Source organism: Rhinopithecus roxellana, chromosome 15 (assembly GCF_007565055.1).
Source record: "Rhinopithecus roxellana isolate Shanxi Qingling chromosome 15, ASM756505v1, whole genome shotgun sequence".
Classification (NCBI taxonomy): Eukaryota; Metazoa; Chordata; class Mammalia; order Primates; family Cercopithecidae; genus Rhinopithecus; species Rhinopithecus roxellana.
The window spans coordinates 24,999,066-25,018,848 of NC_044563.1; the positions used below are offsets into that span (position 1 = coordinate 24,999,066).

The 19,783-nt window shown below is 34.4% G+C and overlaps 1 protein-coding gene across 2 annotated transcripts in view; it reads left to right on the top strand.

Moving 5' to 3' along the window:
- LUZP2 (leucine zipper protein 2) overlaps nucleotides 1-19,783 on the top strand; it is a 589,435-nt gene that overhangs the window by 286,344 nt on the left and 283,308 nt on the right. For both annotated transcript variants that reach the window (XM_030918939.1, XM_030918940.1), the window contains exon 5: nucleotides 6,105-6,167. In XM_030918939.1, coding sequence (XP_030774799.1) covers nucleotides 6,105-6,167 — 63 coding nt within the window. The remainder of the gene's footprint in view (nucleotides 1-6,104; nucleotides 6,168-19,783) is intronic.

The following is a 19,783-nucleotide window of genomic DNA, read 5'->3' on the forward strand; positions in this document are numbered from 1 at the left end:
GGTTGAAGGCTCAGTCACTAGGATTGCCTCTGCTGCTGAGACACCAGTCTCAAGTCGGGGCCTATAGAGCTTCTGACCCACCGGCTTCAAGTTGAGGTTCCCATAACCACCTCTTTGATTTTGATTAGTTTTCTGGAGTGGTTTACAGAACTTGAGGAAACATCTACATTTACTAGTTTATTATAAAAGCAATTAAAAAGTATACAAAGAGATGGGTGAGGCAAGGTGTAGGAGAAGGGGCATGGGGCTTCCATGCCATCCCTGGGTATGATACCCTCCAGGAACATCTGCATGCTCATCTCGGGAGGGCCTGAGAACAAGTGTTTGTGTGTATATCATGAAGCTCTACAATTGACAGTTTTAAACTATTAGTATATAGTGAGAAATCTCCAACAAACTGCCTACATTTTTTTACTACACCCAGAAGATTTACAGAAATGATATACAAATAAAATATGTATTGAAACATAAATTAAGTTCTATAAATTCAAAAATATTAATAGCATGTTATTAAACTCTATTTTAATAAAAGTAAAAATAATTTTTATAAGCAGTCAAATAATTTATTGTTTAAAAATATGTTCTAATAACCATTGGATTAATGAGAAATGATCAAGCACATTGTCATACTTGGCACTTAGAAGACTCAAGTGTTAAAGTGTAAAATAAAAAAGAGAAAAAGGTTATATTCACAATTTAAAGTATTATCAGCAACTATCCACTAATTAATTTTAAATTCTTAACAAAAGTCCTAAGTTTCATTAATACGAAATTCCAAAATTTCTGCAGTAAGAAATACAATACTTGAACAGACCAATGCATTTGGAATTTTATTGTACTAAAAGGCATCTATTTCCCCAAATTCCAAAGAAGGATTTTAATGATGACTTTTACCTAATTTTCAATGACCAATTAATTCCTAATAAATGCAAGTATTTTCTGGAAAATAAATAACTCTCATTATGTGAGCATATGCATTTATTATTGAAAATCAATTCATAACAATATGACTAAATAAACTTATAGGCATATTTCATTAATGAATGTAAATGTAAAAATTCTGAATAAACAAATCTAAGAGTATATTAACAAAATATGTGGCATGATCAATGAATGCAAACATGTCTTATCTCTTCAGGAAAATGTGTTCTATGTTTTGAATTGAAAGAGTGATACGTTCTAACTCAGAAACTATAAAGAGATGACAGAATCTTTAACTAATGTGGGAATGATGTGTATGTGTGTGTGTATATGCATATGTGTGTACATGTGTTTGTGTGTATATCATGAATATTTTATTTTATAATGTGCATCTGGTTGATGTTGGAATGTAGGGAAAGATTAATATCACTAGAGTCAACACTTACAAATTTTGGTAAACATTCAAATAAAATCCTCTGTAATTTTTCTCCCTATTTGAAGATTATAGGTTAAATAAGGATTAAATTAACACATATGTATAGCTTTTTTATTGTATAAATCATCCACTAATGATTTTCACTGAAAGGAAGACTACAGTTGTAACTGAAGTTTGGATAAATAAGGAAGATTAAGATCTCAAATTGGGGCAAATTTTGGATTTGATTAGAGAAATATTGTTGTGCTATTTTAGATTTAAAAGCAGATAATCTTATGTATTGTCCTTGATTAAACATCAAATTATAAGGCTTTTTTCCATCAAAATAAGAGATTGTTTATTTATGCACATATGTTGCAAATACCCACAACATTTGGTAAGTCTATAGTAAAATGCTATGAAACATTGATTTATTTATCATTTTTTCATTGATTCCAAAAAGATGATCTTTCTCACTGAATTTTAAAAAATATGAAAAAAGATATATATCTGAAAAATTAAATTAAAAAACAGTATATCTTTCTTGATCTAATTCTGTTTAAAAATACTCTTTATGGAAATACAAACATTTATGTTTATACCTAAGCAAATAATGAAATGGCAAATATTTCAAACCTGTGACTCTAATGGAAAACCCTAACAGGCAGCAATGAAGAATGAGCTCTCAGGGGTGACCAGGCTAATTAAAGATTTTAATGATTATTGAATGCATTTCCCTACACTTGTTAATTTTTATGGCTTAACTTGTCCTGAGACATCGTTAGTCTAATGCAAGAATTTTAGCTTCAAGCTTTGAATCTCATTAAATATAAAGAGTTGCTATGTTCTTTCAATCGTATTCACAGTAAATAGAATGTATTTTCTGTTTCTGAGAATTATTTCATAACTATCAGTAAGAATGCTTATTGTTTCAGGGGTATGAAAAACCTGTTGGAATTCTAAACCCAGGACCTAAAATGCTAATACATTTTAAATGTTCAGAATATATTTTATGTCTTGAATATTTAAGTATTGCATTCTCAAGTTTTTCTGTCCTTGTTTAACATTTAATAATTGTAGTCTTGACATGGTAATGTATTTTCATTATACTTTAATTAAAGTTAATTGTTAAGTATGAACAACATGTGCAGCACCCATATATGGGGATTTGGGGGAAATAATAGTATCAGTGAAAGAACAGGTTAGTAATGTAAGTAATACGGTTTTAAGTAGTTCGTGACATAACTAAAGACAAATGTGTACAAAGCAACATTTTCTGGGGCTAATAAAATGCTTGTATAGAAAAGAATGTAAAAGCTGTTTTGTGGGGGATACACTGTTACTCTGCATAGGTGTTTAATTTTGAATGGGGTTAAGTTCTACTTGGTGTAAATCAAGAAGTATCTGAGACAGATCTCAATCAATTTCAAAGCTTATTTCACCAAGGTTAAAGACACGCCCGTGACACAGCCTCAGGAGGGCCGGAGAACATGTGCCCATGGTGGTCGGGGTACAGCATTTTTTTTATGTTTTAGGGAGACATAAGACATCAGTGAATACATGTAAGATGTACATTGGCTTGGTCCAGAAAGGTAGGACAACTTGAAGTGGTGGGGAGCCAGTAGGGTGGTGGGATGTCCAGCTTCCAGGTCATAGTTGATTTCAAAGATTTTCTGATTGGCAAATGGCAAAGATTTTCTGATTGGCAATTGGTTATCTAAGATTTAGAATCAATAGTAGGGAGTGTCTGGGTTAAGATAAGTGGTTGTGTTATGGAGACCAAGGTTTTTATTATGTATATAAAGCCTCCAGGCAGCAGGTTTCAGAGCAAATAGATTAAGTCTCTGTTTTAATGTTAAATTCCCATAATGGCCTGAATTTGTGTTTCAGGTTAACTTTGGAATGTTGTTGGCTGAGTGGAGGAGTCCATTCAATTGATTAGGAGGACTTAGAATTTTACTTTTGGGTTCCAGTGGTGATAGCTTGGTTTTTCTATCAACTTCAACTATCTACCTAATGGACAATGAGGACTAGTGTTTTGGGGTTACTGTCAGTAGTTTCAAAATTCAAGCTTACTTTGAAAGTTAATATGGCTAAAACACTAGACATGTTAATTCTCAAGTTTCTCTTTCTGTATTATGTGTTCTTTTGCCATAAAAATTGTTTGGTTTGGGGTTTCAGTAACAACTGAGGAAATGGTAGTGCCTGGAAACTTTCACAGGCCTGAAAGAAAAAAGTGTTAACAGGTGTTGTAAAACTTCTGATGGACTTTATGGAAAGTCAAGCCCAGGAGTCAAATGTGATGAGGCGGTTAGGTGGTACTGGAACTATTGCAGCTCTTGAAGACGTCAAAAAGAGGAATCCATGGATTTTCGTTCTGTAGTCCTCTAGGTAAATGACTCAGCTAGCTTCCTATTGACTGTTTTTATTTCTGTAACAACTGACTTCCTCTGCATATTATTTATGCAACACTTAACACAGCCTTAATAGTACCTTATGACATCCTTAATCTATCTCATCTGAGAACTAGCCAGTTTTCTCTGGAGTTTCCCAGTTCAAACCTCCCAAGGAAGATCCAACAGCCCAGATTTTATTTTAGAGTCAGAATTATTTAGTTATACTTATTCTTTACCCTGAACTTTCCATATCCTGTGTATTAATCTGTTCTTGCGTTGTTATAAAGAAATACCTGAGACTGGGTAATTTGTAGGGAAAAAGGGTTTAATTGGCTCACGGTTCCACAGGCTGTACAGGAAGCTTGGCTGGGGACGCCTCGGGGAGCTTTTACTCTTGGCGGAAGGCAAAGCTGGAGTAGGCATCTTCACGTGGTCAGAACAGGAGGAAGAGAGAGAAGGGAGAGAGATGCTACATAATTTTAAACAATCATATCTCACAATAATTCTATTACAAAAACAGCACTAAGATGACACTAAACCATTAGAAAGCAGCCCCATGATCCAATCACCTGCCCAAGGCCCTACCTCCAGCATTAAGGATTACATTTCAGCATGAGATTAGGGTGGGAACACAGACCCAAGACATATCATCCAGTAACTGGAACATTTTGATAATGGGAAGAATCATTCAAAGGATGATTGCTAATGCCAAAGCTGTATGCAGGCTGTGGGCCACTCACCCGTGGGCTCTAGGCTGCAGACACCTATATACAGCTCTATGAGAGAAAAATCTATCTCATTTAAACCACTGTATTTAGGGATATGTCAGTTATAATTTCTTATTCTTCACTTTGATTAATTTAGTAATTGTTTAGCTTCAACTGTGGTTACTAACTACAATAAATTAACTGGTATTACATAAAATAAAGATGAATAAATCTCATAAAGTTGATTTTCTCATAATTTAGGCAAACTTTAACATAAAGTGATAGTATTTATTTTTCATGAGAGCCTACACAATAAATAAAATGTATCAAAATATGCATAAGACAAATATGTAAGTTCAGTATAATGATTACCTGGGGGGTGGGGGGTAAGAAGGGACTAGAAGTCAGCTGAAGCTTTACTAATAAATAATGATAAATAAAAATATATTATTTATAAAAGGGTCTGAAGAAAATTGGACAAAACATTCATATCTGGTTAATGTTTAGGGTTAGCCCATAGGCATTTTAGGTATTATTTCTTGTTCTTTTCTTCATGTTTGAAATGTTTCAGAACTAAATATTTTTTAAAGTTGTGTATGTGGTAAAAATTAACCTTCCTCCTAAATTTGATTTCCAACCCAATGACTCAGTCTATCTTTAGAGGCAACCTGGATCATGAGTCTCTTTTGTCATTTCAAGAAACCTCTAAGAATATATTATTCAATGTATGAAGCTATTGAGATTAGAAATACGACTAATCCAAACTGAGATGTTCTGTAAGTGTAAAAAAACACACATTGAAATCTAAATGCATATAACACAAAAAGAATGTAAATTATATCATGAATAATCCATGTCCAAATAATATTTTCAATATATTGAATTAAGAGTATTAGAAAAATTAAATTTACCTTGTATCATTACTTTTTTTAAAAACTTGACTAAAAGAAAATTGAAAATGTGATAAATTAAATGTTTCATCTACTATCACAGTTATTTTCTTATTATGGGGCACCCTCAGTGACTATAAAGTCTCAGTGACTAATATACTCTCAGGGATTATAAAGACTATAAATTCTATGAAAGTCTTTACCACTTACTATACTACCTTTTTTTACAAAGTACTTGGGACAGGTAATGCTATTTTTAGGAAATACAGTTGGAATAAGTGGCATAAGGTGACAGATCCTGACAATATCTTGTTTAGAAGGAAACATCATGGCGTCTTCGGTAAACTATTTTTAATGTCCCATCATTTTGAGGTAAGGGATGTTATTATGCCATTGCTCTCAAACTTGGCCACAGGTCATAATTACCTGGAGTGTTTTAGAAATAGAGATTCCTAGGTTCAACTCTAGAATCTGTTTTTTTCTTTTTTTAAAGAACCACATTTTTGAAAGGAAATGAAGTTTATCCAGGTAAGAGAATCACAGTCATAAAGGGTAGGGTTTCTCAATTAAATAGTTTGTTAAATGAAAAAAAGATATTTTAATATAATCGCTGAATATATGTATAAATTTAGTAATGAAGGTTTTGAGGAAGGAACAGTGTAATTCTTTGTTCTTTTTCAATATTTGTTAATAAATAATGTATTATTTCTCAAAATAATGAAAGCCATGGTAATGAGTTTGGAATGTTTCTACATAATAGTCTATTCATTTTCAGATTAATTTTTTAAAGACTGAAGTTGAAAGAAAGAGCAAAATGATCCGAGACCTCCAGAATGAGGTAAGATTTATTACATCTTAGATACATTTTATATAAATCAAATAATATACATAAATGCACATATAAATTTGCCACTAGTTAGGAGTGTTAAACACATGCACGTATAATTTTCAGTTATAAACTGATGTAGAGAAATTGTAAGGTTAAGAATTCCAAAAAGTAGATAATCCTTACATTTGTATATATTCAATAATTTCATTAGTCCAAACTTCTCTAGTTCATTTTTCTTTCTAATTATATTTTGCTTAGGATATTAAAAATCAATTTTCATTGAATAAGTTTACTTGTTTAATAAATGACATTACAGGAACTAAAGAAGAAAGCTAGCTAGAAATTGGCTGCATGTTAGAAAGGGCCAATCTAGAATGAAAAATGTGTTTAAGGATAATCTCAAAGTAATGCAAATTTAAACATAAACAAGTTGTAATCATTTTCATGATAGCCTTTAAAATGTAAGAATCCTATTAAATACTGCATACATTTTTCTTGTTTGATTCTTTATCTTGTTATACAGCTACTTTAATTTTTTAAAATTTCTCCATTACCTATTTCCACCTTTTCATTTCTTTTTTATTAAATGCAATTAAGACCATTGAGACATGACTAATTCATGATAAGTCTTCCTTGATCAATCTCACTAATTATGGTTTATTTTGAATCCTGATTATGATGTAAAATATCAACAGACCAGAGTTATCAGACTACTGGGTGTAATGGATAATATTTGTTCGTTGGGGTCATTTAGGGCTCAGTGAGAAAGCCAGATTGCTCAAATCAAAAAATGTTCACCTACCATGTAAAACAAATAAAACATTTTGAACAAGATTAAAGTCAGTTTTAAAATAGGATAGGGAGTACATTTATATATGCACACACACACCACGCACACACACACACAATCGGCAATATGAACCCAGTTGTATGATTATAAGAGACTTTCAACTTTATTTTTATCTTTGTATAAGTATCATCAGTTCACTTTTAGTATTAGATAACTTCTTAAAATCTAGAATTCAGCTAAGGAGAAAGTCATTTCAAAAAACCACTAAGCTGGGCACAGTGGCTCATAACTATAATCCTAGCACTTAGGGAGGCTGAGGTGGGAGGATCGCTTGGGCCCAGGAGTTCGAGACCCGTCTGGACAACATGGGAAGATCTCATCTCTTAAAAAAAAAAAAAAAAAAAAAAAATTAACTGGGAGTGGTGGCCCAACTGTAGTCTCAGCTTTTAACAAGGCTAAGGCAAGAGGATTGCTTGAGCCTGAGAGGTCAAGGTTCCAGTGAGCAGAGATCATGTCACTGCATTTCAGCGTGGGTAACAGAGCAATACCCTGTCTCTATTAAAAATAAATTTAAAAAAATAAAAATTAAAACAACAGCAAAAACCTACTAAGCTTGTTCATGCCTGTAATCCCAGTACTTTGGGAGGCCAAGAGTTCCAAGTCAGCCTAAGCAACATAGTGAGATTCCATCTCTACCAAATAAAGAAATAAATGCAAAACTATGAATTATTTATAACAAGTAACAAAATACTTTGTCTTTGGAGGTTATTTTCATAGTGAAATTGTACTTTGGTAACTACACAGACTGGAACAATTCAGAAAGAAATACAACCCTACAGAAGTAAGATCTGCTAAATATAAATTTTAAAATTAAATTTGCTACTATTCATTTTGATACGATTGAGAACTTACGAAATGAAAGTTGATAACCAAAAAAGCTTTTGTCTTTTTACAAAACCTAATGGTGAACATATATTAGCAATTCAATGTTTTCAATTTTACTCCTTTATGTTAATTTATTTAATTTTTAACAAATAATCAGTATGTATGTAGAGCAGTATGTACGTAGAGATTAAGGCAGATTTATTTAATGAAATAACTGGCATATACACTGTACAGTGAAGTTATATGGGCACTATTTGGAATATTTTTAATTCAGGCATAAAGAATAAACAGGTAAATTGATTAAACAAAATACAGTGGTGAAGGAGATAAAACAGATAAAAATAAATTTCTTGAAGAAGTTTGAAATCCTGTAAGCGGTAACTTTTGAGTGAGGAAATTAGGGAAGTACCAAAAGATGATGGCTAAGTCCCTCCTATGTCTATTTTGTTGAAGGTTTTTATCATAAAGGGATGCTGGATTTTATCAAATGCTTTTTCTGCATCTATTGAGATAACCATATGGGTCTGGTTTTTAATTCTGCTTATGTGATCTGCCACATTTATTGACCACATATATTAAGAAATAGGATAGACAGCAATGCAATAATTTTTGCATTTTTTGTAGAGAAGGGATTTCTCTATGTTGCCCAGGTGGGTCTTGCATTCTTGGGTTCAAGAGATCCACTCACTTCAGCCTCCTAAAATGTTGGGATTACAGGTGTAAATCACCATGCCCTGCCAATCAGAGTATTTCAAGCACTTTTATTTCATCTATCTCCAGCTACCTATATCTTCTCATGGGCGCCACTTTTAACCTCTGAATTGTGCTGTTGTGACTTACAAAAGCTCTATTGTGATTGATGTGGTCTCTAAGTTTCAGTTTTTAGCCCTCTGGTTTTCTCTTTATATTCTTTTTTTTTGAAACGTTCAAGTTCAAGTCAAATCTATTCTGCAACAGTGTGTATTTCCAAATGATCATATTAACAATTAACAAGGGGTAAAATAATGTTAGCAAAGCTTTAAAAATCATTTTGCTTTTCTTTCCAATATGTAGAGTTTTGAAGCAGTCAGGCAAAGGACTTTTCAAATTTTAAAGAAATTGTTATCAATACAAGGACATAAGAAAAAGATTGAAAACTTACGAAAGGGCTTCCTTTTAGTGGTTGTAGTGATAGTTATTGTGTTAAAGCTCTTATGCTTTTTGCTAGGTAAGATATGAATACAGAAGTTTCTGTGAAGACTTTTCCTCTGCATTGAAACAAGAGATTTATGAAAAGTCTGCATCAAATATTAATTTTGATTATAGTGTGCTTTATTAGAAGTCAATTCCCTCAGGATCTGCATCCCAAAAGAAGAACACTAAATCCTGAATATAAAGCTGCAAAGAATCAAATGACTGATGTTTGAGATAAATGCTAAAAAAATTGTATTTACACTTTTATTAGTTCGTTATTGTTTTTCTTAGTCTCGCTCTGTCACCCAAGCTAGAGTGCAGTGGCGTGATCTCAGGTCACTGCAACCTCCACCTCGCGGGTTCAAGTTATACCCCCGGCTCAGCCTACTGAGTAGCTGGGACTACAGGCATGTGCCACCAAACCCAGCTAATTTTTTTTATTTTTAGTAGAGATGGGGTATCACTGTGTTGGCCAGGCTGGTCTCTAACTCCTGACCTCAGCTGTGATCCACCCACATCAGCCTCCCAAAGTGCTGGAATTACAGGTGTGAATCACTATACCCAGCTTGTTGGTTTTTTTGCTCTGGTAACAATGTTACAAGTAACTGGTCTTCCCCAATCCCATTTTCCCTCCAAAATTTATATTTTTATTGTGTATTTTGTAGAATATAAGATTTCCTATATGCAAAATTGGACTTATAATTGATATATCACCAGTTTTTCAGTAACTTTCTGATCTAAGTCTCTAGTTCTAATCTCTCTTGTGTAATCTTTCTGTTTAAAAGGTTAACTGAGATATAGTACTATTTTCGAAGAGTTTATTTGAGCAAACAACAGTGCATAAATTGGGCTATTCTGAACTAGAAGTGGCTCAGGAGCTTCACTAAGGAAATATAGTGGAAAGTTTTTATGTGACTAAAATCAAAGTGAAGCAAAGAAAATATTTGTTTAGTTACAGTTAGACAGTTGCTGTATTTGGTCTATCTCGTTGGAAAATCTCTAGTTATAAAATTACAAATTTGTTTCTTCTGTGTGGTTAAGCGCAAGGTCTGTTTTTCTTTAATACAGGCATTTATTTACAGTGGTCCACATTAAGTTTTTCACACGTTTGCAAATCAAGCAACCTTAGGTCACTTACAAAGCCCAACTGGCTTTGTCTGCTCAAGGATTTTTCAGGGCTCATCTCCATTTTAATTTACTTTAACACATGTTTGTGCTTTCAATGTTTATTTTGCATTTTGTGTTTGAATACTGTTTGGTTGCAAAAAAATATACAATTTTGCACCATAAAATAAATCACAACAAGGAAACAAATGAAAAATTCAACCTCCCTTCTCTAACTTCCATACATATGGCAACTGCCTCATCATGTAGTCAGTCTCACATGCTTCAAAGTTCAAAATTTATTCTGACTTTCACTTTCAAAACAGCCTTTCTACATTATCATTTCAATTTTTTTGAATTTTATTTATTTTACCCCTAAGATAAAATCAATTTATCTGTAATGGTCTGAGATATAAGACAGGCTCAAGAATGAGTAGGATAATATGTAAGTCTAGGAAATATTAGGCAAATCAGGCCTTGATACAAGCATCTTTAATTGTTGATTTTTTTTTTTCTTTTTTCTTTTTTTGAGACGGGGTCTCACTCTGTCACACAGGCTGGAGTGCAGTGGTGCCATCTCAGCTCACTGCAACCTCTGCCTCCTGGGTTCAAACGATTCTCCTGACTCAGCCTCCCAAGTAGCTGGGACTACAGGCATTATATTTTTAGTGGAGATGGGGTTTTGTCATGTTAGCCAGGCTGGTCTTAATTCCTGACCTCAGGTGATCCACCCGCTTTGGCCTCCCAAAGTGCTGGGATTACAGGCATGAGCCACCGCGCCCTGCCAAAATTTTTAAATAAAGGTGTTAGTTGGATAATATTCAGGACTTTTTAAAGAATCACATAGCTGGAAATACTTGATGGATGCTAGTATTTAAACAGTCTATGTTCAAGGGGTTAATATTTAAAATATATAAGAAACTCAAGCAATTAAATAGCAAATACATAATCTGATAAAATGGGCAAAATATCTGCATAGACATTTATCAGAAGAAGATTTACAAATGCCCAACAGGTAAATAAGAAAATACCCTCAACATCACTAATCATCAGGAAAATGCCAGTTGAAGCTGTGACAAAATACCAACTTACCTCACTTAAAATGGCTAATATCAAAAAAAGAAGTAAGAAATGCTGGCAAGGATGTGGAGAAAGAACTGTTAGACACTAGTGATGGGACTTCAGTTAGTACAGCCATTATGAATAACAATATGAAAATTTCTCACAAAATTAAAAATAGAACTACCATATGATCCAATAATATAACTACTTGGTATATATCCAAAGGAAACAAAATCAATATGTTGAAGATACATCTGCATACTCATGTTTATTGCAGCACCATCACAATGGCTCAGACATGGAATCAATGTGTTTATAGATGAATGGATAAAAATGTGGCATATATAAACAATGAAATACTATTCAGCTATTTAAAACAGTGAAATCCTGTCATTTGTGCAAACATGGATGAACCTAGAGGACATTATGTTAGGTGAAATTAGCCATGCACAGAAGGACAAATATTGCATGATGTCACTCATATGAGGAATCTACAAAAGTTGATCTCAAAGAACTAGAGAGAATAGTGGTTATCAGAAGCTGGAGAAAGTAGGGAGTAGAAGGAGATGCAAAAATATTGGTCAACAGGTACAAGTTCTGTGTCTTATTGCACAGTAGAATCACTGTAGTCACCAACAGTGTATTATGTATTTCAAAATAGTTAGAAAAGAGGATTTTGAATGTTCTCACCACGGGGAAATAACAACTGTTTGAGGTGATAGATATGTTAATTACCCTGACTTGATAATTACACAATCTATGCATGTATTGAACATCATATTGCACCTGATAAATATTTACAATTGTATGTCAATTAAAAACCTAATAAAACAAAAAACTTAAAAAATTGAACTTGTTTTTGATAAAATAATGAAAAACACATTCTGTCTTGGTTTAGTGAGTAGATAGACATGGAAGAGAAGGGAAAGATAGAAAAGATGGGGCAGATGTATTTTCCTTACTTTCTTCTATGGTGGTCTGTGGTTTTTTCTCTTTTTTTTTGGATTATAATTGGTTTCCTGAGACTCATTTGATAGATCAAGGTAAGGATGAAATAGGAAATCACACTAAATTATCTCTCTCTCTCTTTTTATTTTTTTGTTGAGACAGAGTCTTGCTGTTTCACCCAGGCTGGAGTGCAGTGGCATGATCTTGGCTCACTGCAATCTCTGCCTCCCAAGTTCAGGTGATTCTCCTGTCTTAGCCTCCTGAATTTCTGGGACTATAGACGTGCACCACCACACCCAGCTACTTTTTTTGTATTTTCAGTGGAGATGGGGTTTTGCCATATTGGCCCGGCTGTTCTCGAACTCCTGACCTCAAGTGATCTGCCTGCCTCAGGCTCCCAAAGTGCTGGGATTCCAGGTGTGAGCCACTGCACCTGGACACTAAATTCTCAAAGCTCAGAATTTATTCTTTCACTTCCAAAATACACTTTCTGTACTATCATTTGCAATGTTCTTGAATTGTAATTATTTTACTTCTAGCATAAAATCAGTTTGTCTGTAATAGTCTGAGATATAAAAGAGGCTCGGGAATGAGTAGGATAATATAAGTCTAGGAATTATTAGACAAATCAGGCACTGGGACAAATATCTTTAGTTTAAATTGGATCAGTAATCATAAAAGTGGGTTTGATTCTGCTCAGTGGTGGAAATCAGAAATTAATCCAGCTACTCTATCTTGGTGGCATCCTTTTCCTTTTATTGTTTCATGTCTCTATTTTCCACTCTTTCAGTCTCTCAGTTATCTTGCTCATCTGTTTGTTATATGGACCATATAGTTTACCAAAATTCTGGCTCATTAATACGTCTTCTTCAGCTCCTGTTATCAACTGTTTTAATGTCGTTTTATATTTTGTGTTAATGCCATTGTTATAAGCACCTGGGAGAAAAATCTTGCGTAACTCAAGTCACTGGCCAATTTCTGGATTCTCAAATAGTTCCAAATAGCCATTGACACATATCCAGGAATATGATTAATAAAACATTGTTTTTAGGGGCAGTGAAGCAGTTACTATTATTGGTTATAACAAAATTTATTCTTTAGAGAAAGGAATTTATTAATTCCTATAGATACCTTACGAAATTGTTGGAAGAGCTAAAAATACAGCTTCTAGGTTGTACCTTAGAAACAACTCAACAAACACACCACTGATTTGGCTGTCTTGAAAAAGTGCTACCTCTGCCTGAATCAGGAAGCTGCCAGCCTGACTGCTGCCCTGCCACTGCAGGCTCCAGCACCACACCACCCTGGACCTTCTGCAACACGGGATGGATAACATTTAGTCTATTTTCTCAAGTAACAAATTTCTCTATCCACGTATTGCAGGGATCATGTCTGAATAGTGAAGCCTGAGTCATATCTACCCTAGAGCCGCAATGAATTTTCGGATTTGGTTTATTTTTATTTGTCTGCTTTAATTTTTCACAGGAAATATAGATTTGATACTATAGAAAGCTTTCACATTGTAGAAAGAAGGCCTCATAAATTAGTAACCTGTGTATTAAAGATAAATTTTCTTAATAAAGAGTTATAGTCCATGATAACCAGCTTTAGTATATAGTAGGTCATCACTAAGGCTGTTGAATCAGTGAGAAACAAGTTCTGAGTACCAATGATGGAGTACTCAATACTGTGTGAATGTGTGTTATAGTATCTTACGTATATACATGACATCTTATCTATTCTTGTGATTTTTAACTTTGCGTTTGTCAGAATTATTTTCTTAACATGATTCAAATTCCTTGAAGTTAGAAACCTACTATCTATACAACATCATAATTCACATTTTTCACAAAAAACAACACAGGGCCAAGACTTTGCATGCATTGGGAATGCATTAAGACCACATTCAAGACTGTTCTTGCTAGTACTAATGAATTACATGAATTAAAAAAAAAAAAAAAAAAAAAAAAGACACTACCTCCAAAATAGAAGATAAAAGCTCAAATACTGATAAGATGTGGCTGCATCCCTACCCAAATCTCACCTTAAATTGTAATAATCTCCATGTGTCAAGGGTGGGGAACAGGTGGAGATGATTGAATCGTGAGGGCAGTTTTCCCCACTTTGTTCTCCTGGTAGTGAATAAGTCTCATGAGATTTGATGGTTTCATAAATGAGAGTTCCCCTGTACAAGCTCTTCTTGCCTGACCTCACACCATGTAAGACATGACTGTGCTCCTCATTCACCTTCCGTCATGATTGTCAGAACTTCCCAGCCATGTGGAACTGTGAGTCAAGTAAACCTCTTTCCTTTATAAATTACCCAGTCTCAGTTATGTCTTTATTAGCAGCACGAGAAGAGGAGAATACAATTCCTAATTAGCAATTTTCCCTCATAGGGATGCTTAAAGACCCCACAATATATAAAGATTGATATCTGAGAATCACTGGCCATCCTGAAATGATACAGAAAAATGGTATATGTGTGGTATTTTTCAAGGAAGAGGGTCTAGATTCTCAGAAGGAGTCCTTGACTAAATCAAAAAAACAATAAAGGTTAATAACCAATGATCCAAAGGAAACTCTAAATTTTAAGAAGAAAACTCACTTTGGTTCAACTCTTGTGGTTGTAAATCTTTCTTAAATAAATTATTCTACCTTCTTGCCTCAGTAAACACACTGAAGTGAAGATGATGGGCTATTTCATAACATGATAGAGTGGTTCAGGGTCACCATTCTGAAAATGAATTCTTATGCCTGCCAACGGATGAATAGGTGTAAGAGTTTGAGTCAAATATTTACTGAGTACAGTATGTACCCAAGAGGTTTTTAATTCATTTAATTATAACTTTTTTTTTTCACTTTATTCCTGGTGATTTGCCTCTTAAGTAATGATTTCTGTGAAATGTTGGTCAACTGATTGTTCTGATTAATTTTGTATCCAGTATGTGAAGCTTCCTATAAACTGTCCATATAAGGTTCTAAGGCTACTGTTAAAAACTATAAAAAAGTATGTATCTTAAAACAACAGGAATTTCCTGTCTCTCAATTCTGGAGGCTACAAGTCTCAATCTACAGTGTCAACAGTGCCTCTTCTTGGCTTCTAGCATCTCCTGGCAATCCATGACGCCCTTTGGCTTGTAGTGGTATCATTCCAATCTCTGCTTCAGTATTCATATGATCTTCTTATTCATGTGCCTCTGTGTCTTTGCGTGTCTTCTCCTCTTCTTATAACGACATCAGTTATTAGATTTTGAACCCACTCTAATCCAGTATGACCTTGTTTTAACATAATTTCATGTGCAAAGACTTGATTTCCAAATAAGTTCATATTCTGAAGTTCTAGGTAGACATGAATTTTGGGGTGATACTATTAAACCACTTCACCATCTGTGGCATTTTGTATATTCCTCATAAACAGCGTACTTTTTTGTTTTTTGTTTTTTTTTGAAAGTCAAGCAGAAAGCATTTTATTAGGTATAAATCTATCTATGGAAGTATCCTAAAACTGCTTATTTAAATGTATATTGTAAGATTTATCTGTATATTTATTTCTGGAATATATTACTTAATTCCCAATATTGTCCCAACATTGTGCTAGATTCTAGAGGCATAAAAGTATTATTAAAATCAAATTAAGTAAAACAATCTCTAACCATGAGAAATGTAAAGATTTAATGTAATTCATTTAATATTGTTACTGAGAAGTACAGAAATCCTTGGTTCTTGTCTAACTTGGAAGAAAGAATTCAGCCAAGAGATGAATAGCAAACTTTAAGTAGCAGAGTTTATTGGAGGAAAATAAAGTACACTCCTAGAGAGGTGTAGAAAATAGCTCCAGGCTGGTCTAGTTGGAAAAATAGTCATAATAGTGTTTACTTACAGGTAGTACACTGTGAAGGACGAGACAGTGTGGGCTGCTCAAAAGAATAAGCCATCAGCAGCCAGGGTTGGGAGACTTACTTTACTATGGGAATATTATATAATTATTCATGGGGTTGGGAGACTTACTTTACTATGGGAATATTATATAATTATTCATGAAGGAGTGTGAATTATTCATGGTTTTGGAGGTCCCTTAGGGTGCACATATTCTGTGGTTGTACGTGCTAGTACACATGTCTCGTGTCTCAGTAGCATTTAAAATCTCCACCTAGAAGTATGTTCTTTTTTTTTTTTTTTTCTTGAGGCGGAGTCTCGCTCTGTCGCCCGGGCTGGAGTACTGTGGCCGGATCTCAGCTCACTGCAAGCTCCGCCTCCCGGGTTCACGCCATTCTCCTGCCTCAGCCTCCCGAGTAGCTGGGACTACAGGAGCCCGCCACGTCGCCTGGCTAGTTTTTTGTATCTTTTAGTAGAGACGGGGTTTCACCGTGTTAGCCAGGATGGTCTCGATCTCCTGACCTCGTGATCCGCCCGTCTCGGCCTCCCAAAGTGCTGGGATTACAGGCTTGAGCCACCGCGCCCGGCCAGAAGTATGTTCTTTACTATTATGATCAGCAAAAGGCTACTCTCCGGTGAGTTTTGGAGGAGTGCACAGGGGGATCTTTTCCCAGGGGGATCCCTTGCCTGCTCACTTCTGGCTATCTACCTACTCTAGCAATATTACATAACAAGTGAGATATTTGCCATATAATATAAAATACAATACTAATTACTAAAATTGCACAAAACAACTACAATAAAAATCATGGAAATGAGCGTTTTACAATATAATGTGGAAAGGGGGAAGATGATGACAATAACCCAGAAAGGTGTAATGTCTACTGAAGGCTTCGTCTAAGGGGATAGCTTTTGAAAAGTATAAAATAATTTGAATTTATGACTATTTGCTCACTACAAAGAAAGTAAACATGAAAATGTTGATACCTCACAAGTCCCCTTGTAGGTGAAGAAATTGTTAGTTGTTTATTAATGTGCATAAAGTAGTTCATTTTGATAGTGCATTGTAGTGGAATCCAACTTCAGGTCAGCTTACTTGCAAAGAAAGTATTTGCAGTTCCCAAATCAATGCTGTAAGTATCTGTTGTAAAAAGACATTGGGACAGCCAATCCAGTTGTTACAGCCAAAGCATAATATAAAGAAACATAAATCTGAAAAGTTCTCTTAGCTGATACGTCAGCCAACTTTCTACTTCTCAAGGGTGTTGTAGATTTTTTACTTAGTATTACAGCGGTAAGGCAGGATGGCTGTCTTATGGAAGTTTGCAGCCTACTTTAAATTTCATTTTATTTACTGCTTTTATCAATTAATTTCACTCAGTAATTTCCTGCAGCAGAATGTTAGCTAGGATGACTACATTGCATGCAATCTTAGACGTGACTCGGTTGAAACCATGCTCCTTTTACCCCTGGTTGCATCTGGGTCGCTTTTTCTGCTTTCTGATGGAGAGATAGCTAGTGTTCCCTGAACAGGCTTCAAGTAAAGGGGAAAGTTTAGCTCTTTACTCTTATGTCTTTTGTAAACATTATTTTATGTACCTCAAAATGTGGTTGATTTAGTACATGAGAAAACTATGCATGTTAGACATGTAGTACATATTAAGCTGTCAACAAATGGAAACTATCATCATCCTCCATTATTATTATTGAGTTCTGAGGTAAAATTAGTTCATCAATAAGCAGTGTTATGTACAGATAAATGTTTGCTTAGCAGTGGTTCTAAAAATCAAACAACCAGTCAAAAGCTTCTTAAGTTCTAAAAATCAGCCAATCAACAACTTTATAACTTAGAACTATAAGTTAAACTTATTAAGAAAAATACCAAGACAGGACTCTATTTCTCACTTTTAGACAGTCTTATTTCATCTCTCAAAGTATTTCTTTCCACATGTCAGACAAGAAGACTAACAACTGTGCAATTCATATTTTACTTAGAAACAATAGCCTATGGAGAAAGCCTTTTCAAATTGGACTAGCAGAAAAATCCCAGAGAAGATACTGAATTGATCACATTCCTGAGTCAGCCACCATGGTCAGGGAAATGGGCAGTTTAATTGCTAAGCCTGAGTCACATTTCTGCTCTTACATTGGATGAAACTTACCCTACTCAAAACACAGATTTCCCACAGGAAAGAAGAGTTCATTATAGAAGAGTACCTGGACTGATAACTAAATATATCCAGAAAACTATCAAATACTTTTACTACTCCCTGACATTCTCAATCCTTTTCTTAATATCCTTAAGATCATAGAATGTAGTATAATGTAATTGTTTCTGGTCCCAAGTCATTTGTGATGTATTCACATTGCCATATATTTGTTAGTAATGTACCCTTGGCTATAATTCTACCATTGTTCTAAACATATTGAGGATCTTCATTCTTCATCTTCTATATTTACTTACTACATTCAGATACTCCATAAAATGGCACTAAAGAAGCTCTAGTCAGCTGGGCGCGGTGGCTCAAGCCTGTAATCCCAGCACTTTGGGAGGCCGAGACGGGCGGATCACGAGGTCAGGAGATCGAGACCATCCTGGCTAACACGGTGAAACCCCGTCTCTACTAAAAAATACAAAAAACTAGCCGGGCGACGAGGCAGGCGCCTGTAGTCCCAGCTACTCAGGAGGCTGAGGCAGGAGAATGGCGTGAACCCAGGAGGCAGAGCTTGCAGTGAGCTGAGATCTGGCCACTGCACTCCAGCCTGGGCGACAGAGCAAGACTCTGTCTCAAAAAAAAAAAAAAAAAAAAAAAAAGAAGCTCTAGTCATATGTTGATAGGTAAATGATCATCTCCATTTCTGTACCTGGAAGGAAATGGAAGAACTGCTTTCTTTTCAGTCCTCAGAGATTCATCATTTCATTGCATGTACTTGACACCCCCCTTTGTGCTTCTTGTATCCAGCATTATGACTGGAACTTCTATGCCTATACAGCCTTCATTCCCAACAGGACATGGGTTCCATCCCCTTGGTGACACTGTAAGTAGTCTTTACTTAAGCATAGGGATTGGGTTTGGGAAGTGTAAGGAGCTTACAACTTGTTAGAGGTGTGAAAAAAGTAAATTCTTGGGGGGCTCCATTTAAACAAGTTGGAAAAATAGAAAGAATGCTGCTTTCATGACAGTCAGAGAAGAAACAAATTCAAATAATATACTTAAGACTTACTATAAAAACTATAAAAATAAAATACACATATATTATCCTAGTGGATTCCTAATGAAAATCTAATGTATCAAAATTGGTAACTGTTTCAATGACAAAATAGTAAACATATTTATACTAATCCTAAGTATACAAGTTTTACTTTTGTTTAACTTCTATATAAAATTTATACAATTTTTGTACAACTTATACTCTTATTATAAAAGCCATGTGTAATAGAAAAATTGGACACTTCATTTTACTTTATTTTCTTTACAGCAGTTACTAGTCCTTGATATTATAGTACATAATTAATTGATATACTTGTTCATTTTCATTCTTCTCTTCTGTTTGGTTTTTAATTATTTTGTGTATGGTAATGAGCATATAACATGAACTCTCTCCCATTAATATATTTAAAGTACATAATACACTATACAAGCATTATTTTCTTAAAGTTACAAGAACAAAGGCTTTATCTTTTTTTTAATATTATATCTTCTCCACATTTTCTGTAATATAGTAGACACTTGATAAACATTTGTTGAGTGAATGATAAATATTCATTGAATATGTTATATTT